Source organism: Sorex araneus, chromosome 10, assembly GCF_027595985.1.
Source record: "Sorex araneus isolate mSorAra2 chromosome 10, mSorAra2.pri, whole genome shotgun sequence".
Classification (NCBI taxonomy): domain Eukaryota; kingdom Metazoa; phylum Chordata; class Mammalia; order Eulipotyphla; family Soricidae; genus Sorex; species Sorex araneus.
Genome location: NC_073311.1, coordinates 42994002 through 43020721, shown reverse-complemented (window position 1 = coordinate 43020721; position 26720 = coordinate 42994002). Strand labels below are relative to the sequence as shown.

Here is a 26720-nt window from a genome sequence, read left to right as displayed (position 1 = left end):
CTTTAAAATTCAATCTGGTACAATATATTATGGTTAAAAAGAAAAAACAGAAGGGGCTGGAGAGTGAACATAATGGGTAAAAGGCTTGCCTTGCCTTTGCCCAACTCAGGTTTGACCTCCGGCACCTCAAACGGCGCCTTCAATCCCCTCCAGAAGTGAGCCCTGAGTGCAAAACCAGGAGTAAGCCCTGAGTACCAACGGGTATGGCCCAACAATCCCAAATAAATAAATAACTGAAGAAGAAAATGCGATTTAACATTTTCAGATAATCTTTATATATGTGGCTTTTCCTTGTGTAAGGTGGCTACTCTGAATGCCCCCCCCAAAATGGTACTTTCTCTAGGCTAGTTGCAATATGCGATCTGTCACAGCATCAATGCACTTTGTGACAGTTTGTTACATCCACCTGTCCACCCTGCACTTTGAACAGCTCCTGTACTCGGGCACTAGGTTCTCTACCACACATCAGTTCCTCGGAGAACATGCCATTCCTTGAGACAACCCGTATGCACCAGGAGTGCCTTCCCCAGGCTCCCGGCTCCATAATACACAACAGGGGAGGCATCAAAGACATTAAGTGATGAATGAACTCCGGAGTCACTGCTCTGACTCATACTAAGGAGTTTCGTTTCTGTTTTCATTTGGGGGTGGCACCGGTGGTGCTCGGGGCTTACCCCTGCCTGGTTCCGTGCTCAGGAATCACGCCTGGCGAGGCCCAGGGGACCATATGTGATGCTGGAGGTCAAACTGGGCACAAGGCAGGTGCCTTCCCCACTGGACGAGCACTCTGACTCCCAGGCTAAGGAGTTTTACCCACCGTTTCTTTCATTGCGGTGGGACAAATGTCCAGATGGTGAAAGAAGGCAATGTCAGAGTGACATGACACAAAATAGCTTTAGCCTCGAGGTCCCCTGTAAGTGTCCCGGGACCAGCCCCTACCAAGAATAAGCAGACCACAGTTAGAACAGCTGGTCCAGAAGTGTCTCTGCTACATCCGGCAATAATTCAAGAAGGACCACGGCCACCACAAGTCACTCTGTGAGGCTATCTAGAGAAGATGCCGAGAAAGCAACAGAGGAAGGTTCCATCATAAAGAAGAATACAAAATTTGATCAATATTTATTAGGGACCATGGACTTTACTTCTGGCAAGGAATAAAAAGTTAGGGGCCGGGGAAAATGGCTTACAGGAAGGGAATACATGCTTTACATGTGGTTATCCAGGTTTGACACCTGGCACTACATGGTCCCCTGAGCACTGGAGGGGAGTAGACCCCACAATGCTTTGTTGGGAGTGGTGTCTGAACATCCCTGGATGACCGTCACTTTAATCTTTGTGAGAGGAGACAGGGATCGCTCCAGTGTGCTGGCGACCATTGGGGCTATCCCTGGCAGTGCAAGGGTCAGAGGTCAAAGCTGAGCTCTGTACATGCCAGGCACACATGCCAGTCCTTTGAGCCATGCCCCTGGCCCAGGAGGTGCGGATTTTAAGCACTTAAGGACGGCCTCCCTGACGGTGTCACTGAGATGGGACTGAGTGCCAAGGATGAGTTAGTGTTGGCACGACCCCAGCGAAAGGACGAGCAAGCCTTAGGCTCTGACGGATGCGGGCTCTAAGGGGAGGTGGTACCTGGAACTGACGTGCTTACAGTCGGGGGACAGAGCAGAGAGGACCTTGTGCCTCATTCTCAGTAAAATGGGATGCCAAAGGTGTCTAAACAGTGACTAACTGATGAGTGTTTTTGATAATTGTTTTTCAATCTAGGAAATAAAGAAGAATCCAATATAAACTATAAAAACCAAGAGTAAAGAAATAGTACAGGGGTTAAGATGTTCGCCTTGTATGCAACTGACCTACGTTCAGTCCCCAGCACTGAATATGGTCCTATGGGCGCTGCCAGGAGTGATCCCTGAGCACAAAGCCAGGAGTCAGCCCTTAGCACCGCCAGGTATGGCCCCATATCCAAACCAAACAAAAACTATCAAAACTGCGGAAATGTTGCTATTTGGGTACTTACACAATTAAACAGGAATTTTAGATCTCTCAGTTGCAAGTCAAATGATCTTTATTCTTAGTAGCAAAACAAAAATGCCGGACTTAATTTTAACATTTTAAAGATACTGTGATTACAGTAACATATTAGTACTCCATTAATATATTATGTTATTAAGATAAAGTCCTAGCAAAACCATTTTTTTTCCAGTCAGGAAAAAGAAAGATTTTAAAGTCAGTCATTATAACCGCAAAATCTAATTATAAAAAGCACAAGAAAACACAAAACCAAACACACTATTGTAATTGCTGAGAGAACAAGAGAACTAATAATCACCATGGTCTTTCTGACCAACTTTTCCAAAATAATCTTAAAAAATGATCTTGAAACAGTACAAATACCTCATCAGGATAGGAAAGAGATCCGCTCGGTGGGCTGTTTTCACTACGGTATTGTCTTCAGAGATGCTAAAATGCACGATCTCTTCCTTAAACGTTCTGTCTTCAAGCAATCTTTGCAGGTTTTCCCTTTAAAAATAGAAAATAGCACAAACCATCACTTAATCATCAACAGCACTCTTCAAAATGCAACGGGACGAGGCTGGCGAGGTCAAAGGCCGAGTGACTGGGCGTGGTCAGCCTCACCCACACTCCCCCCTTAATAAAAAGGCCCGAATAGCACAGTAATAGGTATTACCGGAATAGGCATTAAACAACACTGCGAACTTTTTCCATAAAGAAAAGTCTTCACAGAAAATACATTCCGAGATGACTGCTTTTCAGATTTTAAAAGGTAAAACGGATTGGGAGACTTGATCGTGAATTCAGCAGTGCCTAATCAAACTAGAAAAGCTTGCTTCAATTCCCAGACTATTTAGCATTCCCTGAGTAATTGCCAAGACTTGAGGACTCTACCTGAGCAAGACAAGCCTGCTTTAAATATACTTTCTAAACACATATTTTCCAGTTCATACTCTCTTTCCTAAGTTATCCATGGCAAAGCACACTCAAACATACTTCCAGTTTTCATTTCTTACCTGAAAATAGCATCACGACTGCCTTGAACAAGAGGAAAATGTCCTGGGTGTTCACAAAGTTATTTTGGAAAAAGCACTCAAGTAGAAAGATAACTAGACTAAGAGGTAGCATTTCTTTAGGCTCAGAACGTACCTGTAAGGGAGGAGATGTGGATGCTTATACGTCATGATGCAATCCAGGGTTATTCTTTGGACTGTCTGATCCTGATGGAGCAACAACTAAGAAATATACGGAGGGGAAAAAAACACAATAAATATATATCTATATCATATCAGATATCATATCATGGTATCTATGTCATAAGTATTTTACAGATGTTGTATGTATAACACTGTACAGCACTGTTGTCCCGTTGCTTATCGATTTGTTCTAGCGGGCACCAGTAACATCTCCATTGTGAGACTTGTTACTGTTTAGGCATATCGAATACGCGACGGGTAGCTTGCCAGGCTCTGCCGTGCGGGCGGGATACTCTCAGTAGCTTGCTGGGCTCTCCGAGAGGGCAGAGGAATTGAACTTGGGTCGGCCACGTGCAAGGCAAACGTTCTACCAACTATGCGAATTCGTAAAATATACAGCACTTATTCATGTCCACGAGACAGCGCTTTATTTAACTACACACTCTTTTGCTAAACTAGAATTCCCAAAATCTAAATGTTGAGGTGTGGGTTAAAGATGATCCCTGGGTTAGAGAGAAAGCGGGGCGGAGGGGGGGGGGGGCTTGCCCTGTCCTACCCTGCCCTGCTGCGTTCAGTCCCTGGCACCACCAAGTGTGGCCTCAAAACAGTTCAAAAAAAAAAAAAAAGAAAACAAAAGCAACAAACAATCTTTTAAAAAACTGTACTTTAAATGTAGACCTGGGCACCCTATTCAAAGACTACTGAGGACCTGAAAGTTACCCTGACAAGAAGAAACGCTAGAGAAAAGTTCCTAAGGCTGCGGACAGGGCTTGGCAGGCGGGATGGAATGCCCTGCACGCAGGAACCCTGGGTTCAATCCCTGACATCACACGATCTCCTGAGCACCGGGGGGAGCAAGGCTTGAGCACTGAGGCCCGGGGAGGCGCCCGAGCACCACCTAATTTGGTCCCTAGAATAAAAAATTTACGGGGCTGGAGTGATAGCACAGTGGGTAGGGCGTTTGCCTTGCACGCAGCGGACCCGGGTTCGAATCCCAGTATCCCATATGGTTTCCCGGGCACCGCCAGGGGTGATTCCTGAGTGCATGAGCCAGGACTGACCCCTGTGCATCGCCGGGTGTGACCCAAAAAGAAAAAAAAAAGAATAAAAAATTTACAAAGAATTGTAGAGAAACAATTTATTTGACTTACCTGAAGATACAGTTCATACAATTTGGATTCTAGATATAAGGCCCGTGGATTCGAAAACTTAGAAAAAACTTGCAAATGAGCAATTAATTGCCTAAAAAAAAAAAGAAAAAGAAAAAGAGAGAATATGAGAGGAAGTATGGAAAAATGAAACAACATAGATCATTAGGATTTTAATAATCACTAATTTTAGTTTCTCTGACAAGTTCTCCAAATACCTACACTATTAGTACTATAGCTTTGCTGTTATTTACCCAAACACATTTTATTTGCATTTAGGAAACTGTTCCCCAGAAATTAACAGTCTTAACATGCTTTCCTTAGAACCCAGGTTTCCAAGCCCAGAAAATTACTCAGGTAGTGTCAAAATAGTTTAAACGGAAAGAAAGAAGTTTCAAACAGGGCTTCTCAACCATTGCTCACTAGGGTCCCCTGTCCTACCAGTTGGCCCCTAATCTGGTGCTCTGAAACTCCATTTACATGGCTTGCATCCATGGACCCCCTGGAATATCCTAAGAGGTCAGATGGTCCCCAGCAGAGAGGCACCGATGTAAACAGATATAATCTGTGGAACCTATGTCATTTCTGGCGCTATTTTTTTGGAGCAGCACAATGGAAGGAGCAGTCTTCGGGGAGCACCAAGACCGAATAGGCAGCCCCTGGGAAGCACCACAATAAACATGCAAGCACCAAAGGCAGGTATGTGTGTGGCCCTCATTATCTCAACAGGGACACAGAAGAGAAGGGGAAAGGATTAAAATCCAGAGAGTCCAGAGAATGGGAGCTGACCCACGGGCACCCCTAGCTACTTACTGGCGAGAAGGGCAGCCCAGGGGTGATTTTGTTTTTTCCCTCTTCTTGGTTTTGGGGCCACACCCAGTGATGCTCAGGGCTTACCCTGGCTCTGTGTTCAGGGATCATTTCTGGTGAGCTCAGGACATCCTATGTGATGCCAGGGCTCGAACCCGGGTCAGCCGGGTGCAAGACAAGTGCCCTACCCTCTCCACTAGTTCCCCCCTTGGGAGATTCCAAATTTGGGGCCTTAAATACACTGAGATGGCATCAAGAACGTGATGAGCATTTTATTTGTACTTTCAGTGGCCACGCATGGCTTGCCATATTCTAGGTTCAGCTGTAGCGGGCACAAAAACACATAATACATGAGTCTTATCCTGCAGGAGTGATTCCTAGGCAAGGTGGTGCCATCTCCTAGGGCAGGAGGTATAAATGGCTGATCCCTGCGCTGTCTCCCCAGCCCCTAAAGCTCTCCACTGAGCTACCATAACTGCTTTAAAAAAACCCTTTCTCCTACCAGAACCCTTCACCTGGCATCAAAGCACAATGTCTCTCGCACTGGGCACTGAGGATCATTCACCTCTGCAGCCCAGCACTCAGCCGGGGGCATGCAAAACAGCTGCACGAAGGAAGAACTCAAGGTGCCCAGGAAAGACTCCACAAAGTACCTGGTCTACTTGGTCGAGACTAAAAGTGTGGGAAACAAACAAACACAGGAGCATCAAGCCAGGCGGGTCCCTGACGCCCCAATTCAGTTCATCTTCAACTAAGCTAAAGTCACCTCTAGTCACATCTTTCTCTAAAGTTTCTAAGAATTTAGGTGAATGAATAACCAGGAAAATAAGAAAGAGAAGGTGGTAGCATAAAAAAAACATAAGTAAAAATCAAGTCTCCAGAAAGAGACATGTCAAAAGGCCAAGTAAAGGTGCTGATGTGTGCGATTTCTAAGAGGAAAGGTGTTCTATTATGTGTCCCCAGCACACAAACCCGACACTCGGAGCTCTGAAAGTAACAGGTCAAAGAAAGTAACAGGCCAACTCTCTCAGCTGGAAGAAGGAACTATGCCAGGGCCGGAGTGACAGGACAGAGAAAAGGGCGTTTGCCTTGCACGTGGCCATCCTGGGTTCAATCCTCAGCACTACACAGGGTATCCCAAGATTGCCAGGAGTGATCCCTGAGCACTGACTACAGAGCCAGTAGTCAGCCCATAGCACTGATGGCTGTGGCCCAGAAACCAAGACGGGGGAGGTGGGGAAGGAACGATAACTATAGACAACCTCCCCACCACACACACACACACACACACACACACACACACACACACACACACACACACACATAATTCCTCCAATTTTAACACTGTGTAAAACTGTAGCACTGTAGCACTGTCATGCCCTTGTTCTTGTTGTTACTGTTTTTGGCATATCGAATACGCCACGGGTAGCTTGCCAGGCTCTGCTGTGTGGGCAGAATACTCTCGGTAGCTTGCCGGGCTCTCCGAGAGAGGCGGAGGAATTGAACCCGGGTCAGCCACAGGCAAGGCAAATGCCCTACCCACTGTGCTCGAGTCCCATGTGCAAAACAGGAAAAAAAAATCATAAAAAAATAGCCAAGAAGCTGCTGTTCTCAGAGCATGGTGGAGGAATATACTGTACGTGCAGCCACCATATAAGGCCACTGCACAGTGTGGACATAAGGGTCCCGACCCGTCCCCCCAGACCCACGTTGTGTGACCTGTCCGCGTGGCACCTACTTTGCTGCAGCCCTCCTGGTCTTCCTCTTCTGTGACGGCTCATCTTCGGGCGCTGCCTCTTCCTCCAGCTCCTCCTCGTCAGCGCCCTGGTCCTCTTCGAGCTCCTCTGTGGCCCCCACTTTGCCTTTTCTCCGCAGATCCTGGGTGGGAGCAACTTGCAGGTCTGCCGGGTAATACTCATTGCTGCAGGGCCAGAGAGAGAGAGCACAGTGGGTAAGGCCCGCGGCAGACCCGGGATCCATCCCAGCAAGCTGTATATGGCCCCCTGAGCCTTGCCAGGAGTGTTCCCTGAGCACAGTGTCAGGAATAAGCTCTGAGCACCATTGGGTGTGGCACAAAACCAAAAACCAAAAACAAACTAATGGCTAGAGAGAGCACAGAGAATAAAATGCTTGTGCCGCACACAGCGACAGGTTGGACCCGCAGCACCCCATATGGTCCCCCGAGCCCTTTCCGGAGTGATCCGTGACGACAGAGCCAGAAGTGAGCCCGGAGCACTGCCAGTGTACCCCAACCCCTGCCTAACCCCACAAAAACAAAACAAAACAAAACAAAAAAAAGCACACAAAAAACCTCATCCCTTCTCAGAGTTAAGTAACGAGAAAGTAACTTGTTCTTATTCTTTCCTGTGTCCATGGATGATGCAATCAAGAAACATCAGAGGTAGCTTAGCCAGACCTTCTGCACAGCCTTGGGCCATTCGGCTCTTTTGGATGCTATTCGACCAGCTGACTCCGGGCCGCAGAGGCCAGCCCAGTCCAGCGCTTACACTGCTGAAACTACCTGAAATGTCTCCTCTGCACTGAGCTGAAATCGGCTTCCTTATCTCTGGACCCACAGCTGGGGGACAGCAGGCACAAGGGCAGATGGTATGAGATCATTAAGTAAGTTGAAGCCCACGTCCTACCCTCCACTTTCACCCGCCAGAAAACGCAGCTCTCCAAGGGCGTCTGATAAGGCCGGCGGGAGCAGCTGTGCCACTGTCCCGCAGCTCTGCTGCCCGAGGCCCCGGGGGCCAACAGTCAGGTGCGAGAGCACTGCCACAAGACAATGATGCACAAGAGCCGTGGCCAGGAAGCAGGAACTTGGGCAAACACAGCTGCGAGCATCTGCCACTCAGGGACGGCACATGGCGACCAAGCACATGGGCACGGGGACCTGCTGTGGGACACGCAGTGAGCACCACGGTCCTGTCCAACACCACTGGGTATGTGCAACTCCTGGGCATTGCAATAACTCTGGTAACAGCATGGCAGGCAGGGGAGGGGCACAAACTCTGTCCCAAGAGTCTTTCGTACCAAAGGGTCTTTACTGAAGCATTTTCGAAAATTACCTGGATTTTAGTCTTTACGTCTCAACTTCATAGGCCCACTCCCAGGGCAGGCTCCTCTCGCTACACTGACCTGTCCCTTACTAGTGAAGAGGACAGTTTTTTTTTAAACAAAAAAAACAAAAAAAAAAACCTTCGAAAATCCGGGTTCAAATCCCAGCATCCCATATGGTCCCCTGAGCACCGCCAGGGGTGATTCCTGAGTGCATGAGCCAGGAGTGACCCCTGTGCATCACAGGGTGTGACCCAAAAAGCAAAAAAACAACTTTGAAAATAGACATGGCAGGAAATTCAGAACATGGCTGGCCCCATTAAGGACCAGGCCGGCCTATGGACAGCCCTTTGCATTTTACAAAACAAGACAGAGACTCGGTTTTGAATGATCTCCGAAATAATTACTTGTTCTCATTCTATAAATAAATCCCTCAAGAAAATCATTACTCTTCTACCCCTGAACCCACTGCCCTGTCTGCATCTTTTCTTGGATCCTTTGCTAGAATTAATTATTTATAACAACCTTTTCACTTATGCACGGAATCCTGTCACCCTTTACCCATGCCAGGACACGGTGCCACAGTGACATTAGGAGAATGTTCCTGTCCGCGCTGCATCATTCACGCCAGCATTCCACACCTGCTGCTTGAATCTCCAATGGGAAGCCCATCACGGTTCCTCTCTGCCCCCTAATTCTCCCTCCCCCTTGTCTGTTGCTTTTTATAAAGCACTATCTGCCCTTCCTTTTCCTATTTCCCTTAAGCCCACTTAAATCTGACTCGCATCTCTCCCGAGTTCATTCTTGATAAGGTCACTTCTGAATCAAAAGTCGATTCTGACTCTTCACCCGACTTATGTCTTGAACACAATATGCTCAAATGTTGACTCCCCCCAGAAATACTTTCTTCAAGGGCTACACAGTGGTCTCAGTTTTCCCACCCCTTTGTTTTGGCTTCCTTTTTTGGGTCCACAGTTCCCAAACCTCAAGTTCCATAGGTCGTCTTCTAGGAGCTTCTTCCTTTTTTATCTCTTACAATTTTTGGAACTATCTATATACTGATGGGTCTCAGATCTATTAATTTAGGCGAATCTTCGCTGTGAACCTTAAGCTCCAAGTTCAACTGTCCACCTGACATCTTCATTTAGGCATCTATTCAACATCCTAAATTTGGCATGTTGGAAAACGATCCTCGCCACAAAGCCGCAAACTTCTGCATCCCTCTGAGTCCCAGTAATGGTAACGTTCTCATCTCAGTTGCTCAGGCCAATGCGGAACTATCATTTCTCCCCAGGGTGTTATACCACCTTACCGCGCATGTGTTGGAGATCCCATAGGCTTATCTAGCTGCAAATCCTTTTCATGCTTCTGTTTTGGGGCCCCACCTGGTGGTGTTCAGGGACTTTTCGAGGCTCTAGGCTTGGGGGTTCCTCTTGGCTATGCTCGGGGGACCATGTGGTACTGGGAACCAAACTCTGGCGCCCTGCATGCAAAGCACATGCTCACTGACCACAGCGCTATCTTTCCAGCCGTGAGTTGCAATTATTCAGGCATGTATACCACTGAGTTTGAAATCCTTCCCCAAAATGTCTAGAACTCAGCCACCTCTCCTCATCTTCACTACGATAACCTAAATCAAGTCATCATCATTTTCTCGCTTGAATGTTTCCTTCTGGTCTCTGTTCTCACCACGATCATCCAACACTCTATTCTCACCTCAACACCCGGTCCAGAAAACTTCTGAAAAGCTTAAATGTGTCATCTATTAAATCTTGCAAGAATTTTTAATTTTGCTGCCAGAAAAACAAAAAACAAAAAAAAAACAACCCCGCAAGTCTTTAACTGGCAGGCTTCACACAATGTGGTTCCCTTGTCATTTTGTTCCCACCTTTACCCACTTCCCCCCTAGTCACTCTTATCTCGGTTATCCAGCCCTTCTGCTGTTCGGTGGCTAACCCTGGCAGGTGCCCGCTGACCCCGACAGGCTACGCAGCTTAAGCTGGCGCCTGCTTCAACCTCCACCTGCTGCATTTCCCACGTAATGAAGTAAACAGGGAACATATGCTCTTAGCAAATTAATTTTGGTATTCTTCATATCTCCTGGCTTTCCCTATCTCTTTTAGTCTTCAAGCAACCCAATTCTCACATAGCCTGTCTGGTTAAAATAAAACAACATCTCAGAAAGTTCAAGTTACTCTTCCAGAGAACAGTTCTCAACATTACGGGTGGCAATCCGAGGTGACTGCTACCCCGGGGTCAGTAGAAAATACGTTTCAAGTTCCAGGGAGGCACTAAACTAGGGCAAGAAAGAGCAAAGTCTTTGCGTCCTGGTTGACCTCAACGAGACCCTTCTCATTAGGCAGACTGGGATTTTTTTTTTTTTTTTCAAATTAACACCATTTGTGGCCTGTTTAAAATCCCGTGTCCGAGTCTGACAGAGCCCAGGGTTATGAAAAGATTGACAGGTGGATGAAGTGGCAGTCCAGACGGAAGCTTCCTGCCTCTCTCCCTTTCCCTCACACCCTCTCAGGGGACACATTCCGTGAAGTGAACGCTTACTTGATAAATCGTAAGAAAAGGGGGGAAAGCTCCCGGGACCGTGGCTCGACCCTCTCGGGGAACTTGGCCAGAGCCCGCCAGAGCAGGAACCGGTAGTTGGTATGGTCGAGCCTTTCCCGGCAGTCCGTTTTCTGTGCTAACTGCTCCAGGTAGACAGCGCCCACGTCACCTTCTGCGGCCAGCTCCCCGTGCCCGTCTCCAGCGGCCTTCTCCCTCCTGTCACTCTGCAGTTCTTCCTCTGCAAGGAAACAGTCGTCAGGACCCCGGCCACCCCGTTTCCTCCAGTGAGGATCTTTCCTGGTCTATTGGTACTTGGAAGCAATGAAGCAAATGGAAAGGTCATCAGAGAGATGACGCTTCTCGTTCCCCACCTTCATGTGCAATGAGACAGTGACAATTCAGCAGGTGAATCATCACTTCTCTCCCCAGTGGCCCCCTTCCCACGGCCCCTTACCTACCGGCATGTGTAGCTGCTTTTTCTAGATGCTCATAGTAGACTTTCCAGAACTGCTTATTTTCCATTTCGTGTGCATGAGAACTGAGAAAAAAATATCACCAAGGAGGAAAAGAAAAGAAAACAAAACAAAACATGTTGCATGGTCAGTGCCGGAACTCACAGAGGAAAGAGGCAGGACAAAACCAAATCGTCAAGTCCTCCCTGGTAAACAAGTTCTGTCCTCCACTTTTCTTTTCAAAAATGCCAGCACTGAGCAGAAATTATTATAAATTTCACAACTGAACATGAATGGGGTATAATTTCATGACTCCTCAGAGCAGGTGTCGTATCACATCACACTCCGCAGCACAAGTACTCACAAACCTCCGTCACTGGCCTCTGGGCCCTCCTCCTACCTCAGCTAACCTCAGCTCTGCAGCCTGAGGCCAACAGGTTCTTTCCATTTTGTTCTATCTGCTTGCTTCGCTTCCCTACACCTCACGCAGGAGACAGAGAAGGCGATATTTAGGGGCACAAGCATCTGTCTTTTCAAAGCTAAGTGTGTGTGTGTGTGTGTGTGTGTGTGTGTGTGTGTGTGTGTGTGTGTGTGTGTGTGTGTATTTGGGCAGGGGGCAGGGGGAAAGTACTGGAAAACAGAACTCAGTTCCCATGTGCTCTACCAAGGAGCTATACCCTCCGTCATACATGACAGATGTACGAAGATGGCAGTCAGTCAAAACAGAAGCTTCCCACCTCTCACCCTTTTCCTCACACCCTAACAGGGGAGGGGACACATTTTGAGAAGTGTGTATTCAAATCTACAATGTGGGGCTATTTTCCTCCTTCACCAAATTCAAAGATAATTTTCATTAAAGCAAAATCGGACTAAAAAGGTTTTATAAGAAATATACCATTCAAGACTCGAAGTAGATGAATAATAAACGTCTTGATAATGTGTCATTACTAACAGTATTTGCTAAATATGTCGTCCCTTTTGGGGGGCTGGGGGCCACGCCCAGCTGAGCCCAGGTGGTACTTACTCCTGGCTCTGCACTCAGGGGTCACTGCTGGCAGGGTTTGGGGGTACTCAATCCTGGGCTGACCCAGGTTGTTATCTGTAAATAATGCACAAACCCCTTCCCCCCTCCCCGCCCCATTCATTTAAATCTAAGTCTTCTAAGTGTGGGTCAGAGCCCACAGTGTAATTTAGCGTTGTGTAACGCTTAAGGGATCTGTCTTACAACAAGCTTGCTGATGACCTATCGCGTCACTGTTTGATCCGTACGCCCATATACCCAGGCATATCAAACTTTCTCAGGGGTCAGAGGAGGAAGGAGTTTAAGAAGCCAGAACTTAAATCACAGCGAGGAGGGGTCAGAAGGCTGCTTCCACAATAGACAAGGTGTAACCGCCTCATGCCGTTTTGCTCGGTTTCTGGTGACAGAGAAAGGGCTTCAGCTTGCACAGGGCTGAGTCACGCAGAACCCGACTCTGTTCCAGGAGCAGTTGAGGAAGGGCTGATGGTGGGGGCGCAGGGTGGTGGGAGGCTTGAGAGGTGCCTATAAAGCACCCACTGGTCGACCCTGGCCGTGCCACAGAAACCATGACGGCAGTTGAGGCAGCCTGATGGCCAAGCATGGTCCCAGGGGCCCACGGGCTAGAATTTCTCTTTCCCGGTCTGGGCGTGTCTGGTCCAGGTGGGGCTCAAGGAATAAAGCACAGGCCTTGACCCCAAGGCCCAGCACCCTGACAGCCTCCCCTGCACTGCAAGCTATGGGTCTGGGTACCCAGCACCACTGGGTGGACCCCCACAGAAAGGAAAGAATGGGAGGGGAGGGGAGGAGGAGGGAGGGGAGAGAAAGAGAGGTATCAAGAAGGGAGGGAGAGAGGGAGATTGAAGGGAGGAAGGGAGGGACGGTAGGAAGGAGGGAAGAAGGGATGAAGGGAGGGAGTCTGGAGGGAGGGAGGGAGGGAGGGAGGGAGGAAGGAAGGAAGGAAGGAAGGAAGGAAGGAAGGAAGGAAGGAAGGAAGGAAGGAAGGAAGGAAGGAAGGAAGGAAGGAAGGAAGGAAGGCAGGCAGAGAAGCAGGCCAGTCAGCCATCCTGTAATTTATACTCACCTTATGAGTTCAATGACAGGGTCCCAGAGAGCACTAAAGTTAACATACAACATGCCTAATAAGTAACGGAGCGGCACCTGCAATTTACAGGAGACTAGATTAGGAAAAGGGTTATGAACCAAAATAAAATGGCACTGAAATGCCAGTATCTTAGATTCAAGAAAACCTGTGGTTGGGACAGCATGTGCTTTAAGGAAAAAAAAAAAAACCAACCAGGTATTAACCCCAAATCCAGTGTATAATTTTTCCAAACGTCACTGTTTACCACAAAGAATCCCTCAAGTGAACACAGTACTCATACTCATTCCAGATGCTCGCACATAAAGGATCCATTTAAATAAAGAGATTTGCCCTGTGATTCAAGTCCCGCCTAACAAACTCTGTCACCACCTGGCAAGATGGAAGTGGAGCAAAAGTCGGGGGTGGGGGGCACAGATGCCAAGAACACAGAGAAAGAGCCGCGAGTGGCGGCTGAGGCCTTGCAAGCGGAAGTCCCGAGTCGGCAAAGCTCTGTCGCTGTGCAGAGAGCCTCAAGTTCCCTCAGCCGCTCTCCGGAGGGGCTCACTCCGCCTCTGCCCACCCCCAACAGCCAGGAAGGCATCCAGGGGACGGCAGCTGTGTTGTCCTGCAGGTGCCAGGGCTGAGCACATTTTAGCAGCATCTATTTCTGCTCCTTACAGGAAGCATCACCGAGGACACTGACATAAAAACTAAGAGCAGAACTACTGATCGGACAGGGAGTGTTTCCTGGGCGTTCCTCCCAGAGGGATTCGCGGCAGGTCTTCAAGGCTCACGGACGAGAAAGCCCTGTAGCGGACACGGGTGATGGTCGGGCTCTGTAGCCGACCTCACGATCACTTGCTGGCATCTATCGCTGACATCCCTGCACTAGTCTCCACCACGGCAGGGCCAGGCTCGGAGGATTAGTCCTACTGTTGAAAACAACTGGTACTGCCATTCAACGGAGATGAATCTAGGATCTTTTGCTGCGGAAGTGAGGGGGAGTAGGGTCACAGCCAGCTGTGCTCAGGGATCACTCTGGGCCCTATGAGGTGCCCAGAATTGAACCGAGTCTGGCTACATGCAAGGCAAGTGCCATAACCCCTGTTCTATCTCTGTGGCCGCTGTTGGTGTTGTATTACTTGGCCACACGAGTGGTGTTTGGGGGCTACACCCAGCTCTGTGCTGGGGGTCACTTCCGGCAGTACTCGGAGGAGGGGACCGTGGGGGCTGGGGACCGAGGCGGGGAGCCCTGCCTGAGTTCTCTCTGCTGTCAGACACTCTGGCGTTCAGGTTTCCCTGTGCGGTGCCTTGGCTTGGTCTGCTTCCCTTCCCCAAAACCCGGTTGAAGAGATCTCTGAACCCAGCCACGGCTGGACTGCAAACTGCAGAGAGAGGCCCGGTTCCTACCTCCTGTAAGGGCCCGCCGGGCACGGCCGTCCGCACCACGTCGTGCCTGAGCTTTCTCAGGTGCAGTAGCTTCTCCCTGTAATCGCTCACGGTGGCCGGGACCAGCTCCGCCTGGCGCAGGATGGCGAAGGCCGACCGCCGCTCCGAGGGCCCGTCATCCTGCACGGCACAGAAAACCCACAGGGCGGTTTTCCCAGGGGAACGGGAAACGGGGCCAACAGAGGTGAGTGTGTCACATTCGGCAAACAACCCACCCCCATGCCCCCCCACCCCCCATCGATGGCTCAGGTTGGCTCGGGTGCTTCTCACACCATCTCCTTTGGGGTAGATAATTCAGATTTAGTGTCGGGCTAAAGATATGACAAACACAATCCATCAGAAGGCAATTCCCAAAATGATGCCAAGAGGTGGGACCACAGACTGGAATAATGATGAGGTCTGGACTTTCACAAAACAATTCCACCTCGACTGCCAAGTCACGTCTATCGGCATTGTGGCTACATTTCTCACCACAAGACACTTGCTTAGGTCGATTATTATTACTGGAGATAAGAGGGAACTTATACAAACATTTGGTTTGGGCAGCCACTAACAGGGAATTGGATGAACTACTTCATCTGGGTTTTGTTGTTGTTTGTTTTGCTTTGCAGGGTGCCTCGTACGGGTGCTGGGGGCTACCAGAGTCAGACAGGAGGCGCTCAGGAGGCCAGTTTGTTCTGGGGGTCAAACTGGGGCCTTGTAGAAGCCAGACATAATCCCCAGCCATGGGAGTCGCTTCCTGCTTTTGCTTTTTAACGCACTGCTATCGGCAACGCTGGGAATGGAAGGGAGAGCCTCACAATGCCAGATGAGGGCTCTACCAGGCACGGCGAGCCCCATCTCCTCTGGTAAACCGTGACACTTTACTCGGGCTTCAAAAGAAACAAAGAAGGCCCAGAGGAAGGGTGATGGGAAGGTCTCCACGATGCCACTGGCTCCAATTACACAAGGTATATAAAATGTCTGAGCACAGTCACCAGTTTAACTAGGAATTTTCTCTAATGGTCTCGTCGGTAGGTGGGTGAGAGGGAGATTACGGAAATGTCAGTTTTTGCAACAGATGTTTATAGAGTTTGGATTTCCTGCCAAGGCATCATTTTGGAAATAAAAAGATATATAAAAACTTGTCTTTCTAAAAAAAAATGATGCAAACAACTAAATTACCTCCATCAATTCTGGAAGTTGCACTTCAAAGTGGTTTAGGATCCTTATTGTCAACAGCCGAATCTAGAGAATGAAAACAATTTTCAAAACAAAGTTTAAAATCTGAGGAGAAGCTGATGAGCAGGGAAAGGCAAATTTTTTTATTTCTTTGATGTTGGGTGCCATGCGGCAGTTGTCAGAGCTGATTCCTGGCTCTGAGCTCAGGGTCTATCCCAATGGAGCTCAGGGGACCATAGGGATGCAAGGGATCAAAACCATGTTGGCTGCGTGCAAGGCAAAAGCCCTCCCATTATAACGTCACCCTGGACGTATTTTTCTTTTTCTTTTTTTGGGGGGGTAAGGAGAGGGTGTTAAGTCTTAAAGAATTTAAAAAAAAAAACAACAGTTGCCAGAGTAACATCTATGCATTCTAGCCCTTATTTCTTCTTCCACACTTATCAACCTCTAATCCAACAGTGCCCGGAATCAAGAACTGCCTCAAACAATGAGAATAAAGTGGTCCATAAGACCAAGGTGGTTGTTTTGAACTGTGTGACATTAAAAGCCTCTACAAATAAGTTCAAAAATTCTAAGCCTACAGTCCCACTAAAACCAGTCATTGTATTTTTAAATAACATTCAGTTATTTCTGAACACAAATAAAGAGCAGAATCACGTAGGGGGTCTTACAAAATCATACAGAATTTTTAATTCGACCCCAACAGTGCTACTAAGTCAGTATTAGGGAAGGGGGCGGGGACACACAATGTGTGCTTTTACTAAGCTTCCCCATGAAGACTGTTGCCATCAGCCTGCGGGCACCTGGGGGTGGCTGCCACAGACGGAAATCCCTTCCCACAGCATCTCCTGGCTCAGGAGCTCTGCCTGACCATCGCTGGCCATGCAGAGCGGGATGAGACAATGGACCGTGAACGGCATTACCTTGGATATCCCCGTCGAAATGTTTGCTTGTAACTTAGGGAACAATTCCATTAACGCTTCCTCAGAAAGGGGCTCTCGGCAGCCACATAAAGATAATCTTTGGTAATACAGGTCAGCCAGGAGCAACACAGACGGCTCTGAAGGAAGGGCCCTGCAACAAGGAACACATCAGCTGCACGGTGCCCGCCCGCCACAGAGGACTAAGACCCCAGAGAAACGGCGGAACCATCCTGGAGGAAAGAGATGTAAAGGGGACAGGGCACGTGCTCAGCACCACCCTTGCAGAGATGAGGACGTGCCCAGGAACAGCGAGGACAATGCCCCAGGACGCACCATGCGCCATGGGCACAGGCTGGACCAGAATCTGGTATCTGGGGCCAGAGAGTGAGTACAGTGGGTAAGGCACTTTCCTTATATGTGGACAAGATGGTATCCATCCCCATCCAGTCCCCTGAGCCCCACCAGGAGTAAGCCCTGAACAGGAAAGGGGTGGGGGAGGCCAAATTAATCTGGGGACCTCTGATCTAAACCAATTATGAATCTCCTATGTGACTGTAACTCAGAGATCACACAGATGAGAAAAAGGGCTGTCCTGCTGCCCGAGACTTCACAGCATGAAAAACGCCCGTGTCTGACTTGTTGCCGAGCTGAGTGGAAGCCGTGTTTACTCACAAGACTAGATTCTTCACACGTTCCACAGGAACCAAACGAAGCACTTCAGAAGATTCTTCCAGACTGAGCAGAGTGCTGATAGCTTGACAAAGAACAAATAGGTTTCCTACGGGCAGACAAAAGAAGGGAGAAAGCACAGGGCTTTCAGGTCTTTGCCACGGTAACCGTCAGACATTTCATGTAGCTAACACTTGCTATTTATAGGAAGTTCCTGAAGTGCGTTTCTGTCCTCTAAAGAATTACCTGCTAAATGTCAGACAAAGAGGAGCTAACAAAAGAGGGTTCCCAAATGTGTGCTGGAAAGGAACAAACATGATAACCTCTCAGGATCTCAGGAAGGGGGGTGGGGAGGCGGAGGGGAGGGGAGAGAGAGAGAGAGAGAGAGAGAGAGAGAGAGAGAGAGAGACGCGGGGGGAGAGAGCGCCTGCCATAGAAACAGACGGGGGGGGGGGACTGGCGGGAGGGAAACTTCAGTTACTGATGGCAGGAAACAGACACTGGTGAAGGGATGGGTGTTGGAACATTTTATGACTGAAACCTGATCATAAACAGCTTTGCAACTGCCTCTCTCTTGGTGACGCAATTAAAAAAATTTAAAAAATTTTTTTTTTAAAAAAAGAAGGTTCCAAGGCACATATTTCCACTTTCATACACTTTTTTTTTTTTTTAGGTAGTTGGAAATAGAACTGGAGCGATAGCACAGTGGGTAGGGTGTTTGCCTTGCACGCGGCCGACCCAAGTTCGATTCCTCCATTCCTCTCGGAGAGCCCGGCAAGCTATCGAGAGTATCTCGCCTGCACGGCAGAGCTTGGCAAGCTACCCTGACTTATTCAATATGCCAAAAACAGTAAAAACAAGTCTCACAATGGAGACGTTACTGGTGCCCGCTCGAGGAAATTGATGAAGAACGGGATGACAGTGCTACAGTGCTACAACTGGAAATAGAGAATAACTGGGAATAGGGGGACATTCAATGATTCCACCCATGGGCATTATTAAGATAAAATTAGATGAGCAGAGAGAGAGTGCAGTGGACAGGGCACTTGCCCTACACATGGCCAACTCGGATTCGATCCCCTGCACCCCATGCGGTATCCTGGGCACTGCCAGGAGGAAGCCAGGAGGTAGCTCTGCTCGCTGCCAGACGCAGCCCCCAAACAGACAAACAAAACCCTCTAAAAATTAGAATCGGGGGAGGCCTCGGGATTCCGTGAAGGATTCCTGTGCCCGCCACACACAAGGTCCTGGGCTTGACCCTCAGACGGGCACCACAGACCCAGCCCCTCCCACACACTGTCACTTCATAGAACATTTTTTTTTTAAGCTTTTGAGACAAACCTAGCAGCATTCAGGAATAACCCTCTGACCCCCGGCAGTGCCTAAAAGACCGTATGTGGTACCTGGGATCAAACCGGGGCCAGCCTGAGCCACTCCACTATTTCTCCTGAGCCCCCTCTAGAACAACTGTTTAGAAGCTAGAATTTGGGTGGGGGGGAAGTGTCATCTTGGACCTGTCAAAAACCTAAGAAACTATTGGTATGACTTCTACTGATGTCATGTCTCCGATTTATAAAATGCACTTAATGTACCTGCCAGTATCCATTATCGTTATTGTGAATTATTGCTGACTATGATGAGGATGATGTCATAGAGGGAAATAAATCATAGAGGGAAATAAATATAGATGCCTCTCGGAGAGCCCGGCAAGCTACCGAGAGTAACCCGCCTGCACGGCAGAGCCTGGCAAGCTCCCCGTGGTGTATTCGATATGTCAAAAACAGTAACAATAACAGGCCTTGATCCCCTGACCCTGAAAGAAGCCTCCAATTGTTGGAAAAGATGAGTAAGGAGAGGCTGCTAAGGTCTCTGGGCTGGGACCAATGGAGACGACGTGACTGGCGCCCACTCGAGTAAATCGATGAACAATGGGATGACCGTGACACCGTGACACAGTGATACTGCTGACTAAACAGACTCAGTCCCACTCCAGAGGCTGGCACACTAGGGCACACAGGACAGATCTTCTAAGGTAGCCTGTTTTCATATGCCAGGAGCTAAAATGCTACTCACAGTTCTGAAGCATTTTTTTAAAATAAACAAAAAATAAAACAAAGATTGAATGGCCCGCTGAACCTAAAACACTTGCATCTGGTCCTTCACATATAAAAATTTTTGAAAAGCCCCGGCTGGAGACTGTATCAAGCGCTGTCCAGGAGAACTCTATGAAATGATGAGTGTTCCACTCAGGGTAGCATAAACCCCCAATCCACCATCATAACCCCCAGCCACCTCTGGCTACTGAGCATTTAAACCGTGAATCTTAGGGGCTGGGGAGTAGACAGCAGACAGCAGAACAGGTAGGACACTTGCCTTGCATGTGTCTGACCTGGGATTGATCCCATACGGTCCCCCGAGCCAGCCAGGAGTAATTCCTGAGTGCAGAGCCGGGGGAAACCCCTGAGACTGACACATGAATACCGGAATCCATGAACGACGCCTAGACTCATCCTTAGGAAATAACGCTAGGCTGGAAGAAAACAAAAGGCCAGCTTTCACAGCGCAGCTCGGGCGGGGGCGGGCTAGGGCGGAGAGGCGGCCCAGCACACAACAGAACAGTGTCCGGAGCCGGGAAGCCCAATTCTGCCTGGGAGAGCTGCGCGGGCCTTCCCTGGAAAGGCAAGAGCTCACCCCAGGACAAAGACCCAGAGAGGCCGGAGGGGGTTTGCACAAGCGACCAGGGGACTGTCAGACAGAGAGTCTGGCTCTGGGTGTGCGAGCGGGAAGGCCGAAGGGCACGGGCGAGGGCAGCCTGGCCGTCTGTCCTGAGCAGGTGGCAGCGCGACCTTCACGGTCCGGTTGGGCCTCTTCTCCCCCCGCGCGCCACAGGGGGTTCTGCCGGGACACAATGCAAGCACTGTTCCTGGGCCGTGCGCGCATGTTTGCGGTTGCTCTGGGACACGCCGGAGGAGCGAGCGGAGAGAACCAATGTTGACTGTGAACTGACCTTTTCCCAAGTCCCCTCCGTCAACACTCAAGAGCAGGGCTTCCACAAAGCAGGTGACCGGCGGCACCACCTTCTCCTTCTCCAGGGGCCTGTGGGGAGGGAAGGGGGGGACAGGGAAAGCGTTTGCCTGGGTGGCGGCTGCAGGCCACAGCAGGGGACGGACAGATGGGCGTCCGGCACGGTCCCCCAGCCCTATCCTGGTCGCACAGAGTCTGCCTTCTTACCGAACGTGAGGCAGCACGACGAGGGCCGCCCAGGGCCGTGAGAGGCAAGCATCCTGGGCGGGCGGCCGCTCCAACATGGACAAGAGGTGGTCCAGCACCGTCCCGGCCTCCTTTCCTCCCTTGGGCCTCGTCCTCCTCTGCCGTGTACATGCTCTAGAGGGAAGAAAGAGACAAGGCTTGGAAACAAGCAGAGTTGCTCTTGCCTGCGGGGTGGGTAAGAAAACAGTTTCCTGGGCACCTGCGGGACGTTGAGTGGGGAGGAGGGAACAGGCGGAGGCCGACCCTCGAAACCAAACCAATGTGAGTCACTGCTGATTCTCAGTGAAATGACCCTTCCTTCCTGGCTGCGGCTTCGTCCTTCTATTTTTTCCACTGTAATTCTGCTTCCTGGCCTAAACCCCGTCTCCTCTGGTTTGAGGCATGATTTCTGAGTGTGGCGCCCATGGTGGCATTTTTTTAAGAACTGGGAGATGTAGTTCAGGGCAGGGAGCTCGAATCTTCAGTTCTCCCTTTTCCTCTTCCGTACCCTCTTTTTCCTTTTTTTTTTTTTTTTCATTTTTCTTTTTGGGTCACACCCGGCAATGTATAGGGGTTACTCTTGGCTCTGCACTCAGGAATATTCCTGGCAGTGCTTGGGTGACCATACGGGATGCTGGGAATCGAACCCAGGTTGGCCACGTGCAAGGCAAACGCCCTACCCGCTACGCTATCCCTCCAGTCCTCTTCCGTACCCTCTTGCGCGTGTAAGGAGCTGCTCCACCGGTGTGCGTTCACTCTGCAGTGACCGTCGTGCCTTTGACACCAGAATCACTAGAGCGATGCTGCTGCTGCGGAAGTAACTTTCCCCACTGCTTTAATTGGATGAATGACAGTCACTCGACCACGCTTTCCACACCAAACAATGCTGTCTGTTCCTTTGGCACTATGCTTGCTACCCTCCCTTAAATTCTGCCAATGAACAACACTTCAGGCCTACAGTGGGGGGGAACAGTAATCTAATCAAAAGAAACAACAGGAACTGCGAGTAGAATGTATCATTTATCTTCCATTCTCCAGTTCTCAGTAGAGGTGGGGACCAGTTTTAATTCCTGTTCCTTTTATCATTAAAATTACCCCCCAGAAGCTGATTTTTATTTTGTTTAATATTCACCAGGACACTTACTCTTTTTTGTGGGTGGGGGGCACGGTTTAGGCCATACTCAGTGATCCTCAGAGGTTACTCCTGGCAGTGCTCAGGGAACCATATGGGATGCCGGATCAAATCTGGGTCAGCCGTGTGCAAGAAAAAAAAAAACCCTACCCAGTGTGCTATCACTCTGGCCCTCTATGATTTCGCCATATGATGTTTTTATCTTTTGGTTTTGGAGCGACACTCAGCAGCGCTTTAGGGGTTACTCCTGGCGGGACCCAGGGGACCGTGTGGGATGTCAGGGATTAAATCCCAGTCAGCTGCGTGCAAGGCACGGGCTGTAGCCACTGTACTCTCTGGTCTTCACTATGATTTTTACAGCGACCTTGACAGTCTAGTTACTGTGACTCAGCAGACCACAAATATCTTCCCAACACCAAGATGCCTTTAAAGAAGTGAAGTCTGAATTGCCGCTGTCACTCCACTGCTGGGATCACGCAGGCCAGGGCATTCCTCCGATAAGATCCACACTCTCACCTCATGCGTGGGGCGCTGTGGGATGCAGCCTCGACCAGCTCAATCTCACTCCGCTCTCACTTCCGGATGCTCCTGGCCTTCCTTCTCCCCTTTGAAGAGTAGGGACTTCCTCTCACCCCAGCTCCTTTGCTGGGACTCTCCCCTCTGCCCAGAACGTCCTTCGCTTGCCTTCTCCACAAGATGAGAGCCCTCCACGGGGACAAAGGGACAGGGGACTCTTTCCCGAGCACAGCACAGTCTCCTCAGTGACTCTCCACACCAGTTTGCTTTCCTCTGCATTACATCTAAAGTGCCTTCCCAGGCGCCAGAGTGACAGTACAGGGGTTGGGTGTTTGCCTTGCACGCGACTGACCCGGGTTCAAGCCCCGGCATCCCAGATGGTTCCTGGAGCACCGCAAGGAGGAATTCCTGAGTGCAGAGCCAGGAGTAACCCTGAGCACTGTTGGGTGTGACCCAAAAAGCTAAAACATCTTTTAAAAAATAATAATAAATAAATACAATGCCCCCCCCCCCCCAGTGGTCCCTCACCAAGGATGTCATCTCCCCCAAACAAGGGACGTTTACTTATTCACTGCTACATCCCAGTTCTCAGAACAGCCCCTGGCACCCTGAGCATCTGTCAATGAAGGAATAAACTTGTCTCCTGGAGCGTTCTCCTATCTATTGGCTCCAGCTCTAGTCACAATAAACCTGAGAATTAAGTGTGGTGTCACTGAGGAGATTCAGACAAAGGTGCCCATATGTGTGTGTGTGTGTGTGTGTGTGTGTGTGTGTGTCTGTGTGTCTGTGTGTGTCTGTGTGTGTCTGTGTGTTTCGGGGGTGGGGGTGAGCTGGGGAGAGCAGAGGGCTGTTTTTCCTCAGAGAAACAAACCGAACTAGCAGCAACGCCCCGTGCCAATATGCCAGCCTGTGTTTATTCTCATCAGAGATGGTGGGGAGGACTGTGTGAGTCCAGCCTGCGGGCTCAGCCACAACCGGGACTTGCCCCCTGGAAGGGAACAAAGCAGCTGCCCTTCCGTGGTCCAGAAGCCCCAGTTCTGCCTTCCCTCGAGAACCTTCCCCTGCTGGAGTCTGGTTCAGTGCCCCAACAGAAACTCGGCCGTGTGTCTAGGGGTCAGTGGCTCCCACCTCAAGGGTTGATGTTGTAAGGAGAAGGGCTCGGTAGGAAACAGGAAAGGCAGCCACAGCTCTAACTAACCCACGGAAAAAGAGAAAATGAAGGATCAATTCAAAACAGGAAGAATGAGGCAGTTGCTTCCCATTCCAAATTTCTAGAAGCGCACCCACTCAACTATTTGAAAAACGGTATGCGTAAAACTCTCTCACGTGTTTAGACCAACTTTGTTACTGCTTCTATAGGGCATAAACTATTTTTAATGAAATCAAATAATCCATGGCCCTTTTTAGTAATTCAAACAATGCAGAGACATTTAATCTAAAACCAAATACTCAACGCAGAGACATTTAATCTAAAACCAAATACTCAATCCCTTCCGTCTCCTGATGTGAAGTATTATGTATCTTGGAAGAAATATAAATTCTCCCCAAACTGAACTATCAGTAGAGTCCATCTTCAAACAATATCCTGGCAAGGCTTTTTAAGGTAGACATGACAAGCTTTTAAAAAATATGTTACAAAGGACCAGGAAAAGCAGAAACAATTTTTTAAAAATGAAGAATACAAGTGAGAGGCCTTTATTTTTTAAAGGCTTTTCGACTTTCCTTTGCAGCCATGCAAATCGAGCAGGAAGATACTGTATTAAGAGAGAACAGACAATGGAACAATGGACAACGAAACAGAGAACCGAGCGCAGTCAATATACAAATACCAGCTGATTAGCTTATTTTGACAAGGGTGATCTGCCTTTGGCAAGGGTGATGAGCCGGTTCAATGAGGCAAAAAATATAAACACCCAACCTGAACTGTGCACCTTATATCAATATCCAAAGAGACTCAGAATGGATCAGGGGCCCAAGGGTATTGCTCAGCTCTTGGAACAAGCAGGCATGAGGCCCCGAGTCTGTCCCCAAAGCTGGCCCACGTGCTGGGAGAGATCGCAACCACTGCTGAACACATATTAACAGAAGGTGTGCTCCCCAGTTCCACCCGTGCAAGTGTGTAAGAGCACCACGGGCTAAAGTGTGTGACCCCCAGTGATCCCACAGCTAAGTGTGTGACCAAAAACCATGTGGGGACCCTGGTCATCACAACAACAACAGAAGTAAAAGGGGGTGAGGGGCGGATCTCAAAATGGACTTAAATGTAAAACTCTGAAACTTAAAAAAAAAAAAAAAAAATTTGCGAATTCTTTCAAAACACTGTCCTTAAAAACAACAGAAAGCTTGGTGCCCGGCTCATCAAAATGTGAAAGCTCTCTGCCACGGAACAGCGCCAGCAGCCAGGCCAACACTGGGGGGATGCGCCTGCCAATCACATACCTGGCAGAGGACTTGTGTTTGGGACACATCAAGTCCTCTATGTTGAGTAACACTGGTTTGTGGGGAGGCAGCTCATGGCATGCGTCACACACCCCCAGTTCAAATTCATGCTCTCAAAGCTCAACCACAAAGAAACAACCACGGGCGGAGGGGGACAATGCAGGGGCTAAGGCCCTTGCATATAGCCAACCTGGGCCAACCCCTGACCCAGAGGTGATTTTTTTTTTTTAATTTTATTGAATCACCGTGAGACAGTTACAAGCTTTCATGTTTGGGTTACAATCACACAATGATCAAACACCCATTCCTCCACCAGTGCACATTCCCCACCACCAATATCCCAGGTATACCCCCCCTTTCCCACCCACCCCCCTGCCTCTAAGGCCGACAATATTCCCCATGCTCTCTCTCTACTTTTGGGCAACACAGACACTGAGAGGTCATCATGTTTGGTCCATTATCTACTTTCGGCACGCATCTCCCATCCCATCTGGTTCCTCCAGTCATCATTTTCTTAGTGATCCCTTCTCTATTCCATCTGCCTTCTCCCCTCAGCTCATGAAGCAGTCTTCCAGCTATGGGGCAATCCCCCTAACCCTAGCATCTACGGTCCTTGGGTGTCAGCCTCATGTGATGCTACCCCACACTCCACAAATGAGTGCAGTCCCTCTATGTCCCTCTCCTTCTGACTCATTTCACTTAGCATGATACTCTCCATGTTTATCCATTTATAAGCAAATTTCATGACTTCATCTCTCCTAACAGCTGCATAGTATTCCATTGTGTAGATGTACCAAAGTTTCTTTAACCAGTCATCTGTTTTAGGGCACTCGGGTTGTTTCCATATTTTGGCTATTGTGAACAGTGCTGCAATGAACATATAGGTACAGATGTCATTTCTACTGTGCTTTTTTGCATCCTCGGGATATATTCCCAGAAGTGGTATTGCAGGGTCATATGGAAGCTCAATTTCTAATTTTTGAAGCACTGTCCATATTGTTTTCCAGTCGGCATTCCCACCAACAATGCAGGAGTGTCCCTTTTCCCCCACATCCATGCCAGCACTGGTTGCCTTTGTTCTTTTGAATGTGTACCAGTCTCTGTGGTGTGAGATCTTCAACAAAATATTAGCAAATAGAATCCAATGACTCATCAAAAAGATCATACACCATGACGTAGTAGAATTCATCCCAGGAATGCACGGATGATTTAACATTCACAAGTCAATCAACATAATTCATCATATTAATAAAAGAAATAATAAAAACTATAAGATCATATCAATAGATGCAGAGAACGCATTTAACAAGATTCAGCACCCATTTATGATGAAAACTCTCAGCAGAATGAGCATCGAAGGAACTTTCCTCAATATAGTCAAAGCCATCTTCCAAAAGCTCATTGAGAATGAGAAGTATCTTCTCAATGGGGAAAAACTGAAAGCCTTCCCTCTAAGATTGGGCACAAGGCAAGGTTTCCCGCTTTCACCACTCCTATTCAATATAGTACTGGAAGTCCTGGCCAAGTTAGACAAGAAAAAGATATCAAGGGCATACAGATAGGAAAGTAAGAGATCAAGTTATCACTATTTGCAGATGATATGATACTATACTTGGAAAACCCTAAAGACTCTACAGAAAAGCTCCTAGAAACAACAAGTCGATATAGTAAAGTGGCAGGCTAGAAAATCAACACCCAATAGACAATGGCTTTCTTATATACAAATAATGAAAGAGAAGAAAGAGACATTAAAAAAAAAATCCCGCTCACAATAGTACCTCAGAAAATCAAGTACCTTGGAAACCAAAGAGGTGAAGGACCTATACAAGGAAAATTACAAAA

At 48.7% G+C, this 26720-nt stretch overlaps 1 protein-coding gene across 1 annotated transcript in view; it reads right to left on the bottom strand.

Annotated features, from left to right (window-relative positions):
* The window catches only part of UTP20 (UTP20 small subunit processome component), a 106802-nt gene that overhangs the window by 63447 nt on the left and 16635 nt on the right, over nt 1-26720 (bottom strand). The window contains exons 13-25 of the mRNA XM_055118510.1: nt 20774-20926; nt 20550-20638; nt 17546-17651; nt 16874-17024; nt 15954-16016; nt 14751-14909; nt 13341-13417; nt 11245-11324; nt 10787-11024; nt 6906-7088; nt 4361-4451; nt 3163-3248; nt 2395-2520 (exon numbers count right to left, since the gene is read on the bottom strand). Of these exons, the coding sequence (XP_054974485.1) occupies nt 2395-2520; nt 3163-3248; nt 4361-4451; nt 6906-7088; nt 10787-11024; nt 11245-11324; nt 13341-13417; nt 14751-14909; nt 15954-16016; nt 16874-17024; nt 17546-17651; nt 20550-20638; nt 20774-20926 (1602 nt within the window). The remainder of the gene's footprint in view (nt 1-2394; nt 2521-3162; nt 3249-4360; nt 4452-6905; nt 7089-10786; nt 11025-11244; nt 11325-13340; nt 13418-14750; nt 14910-15953; nt 16017-16873; nt 17025-17545; nt 17652-20549; nt 20639-20773; nt 20927-26720) is intronic.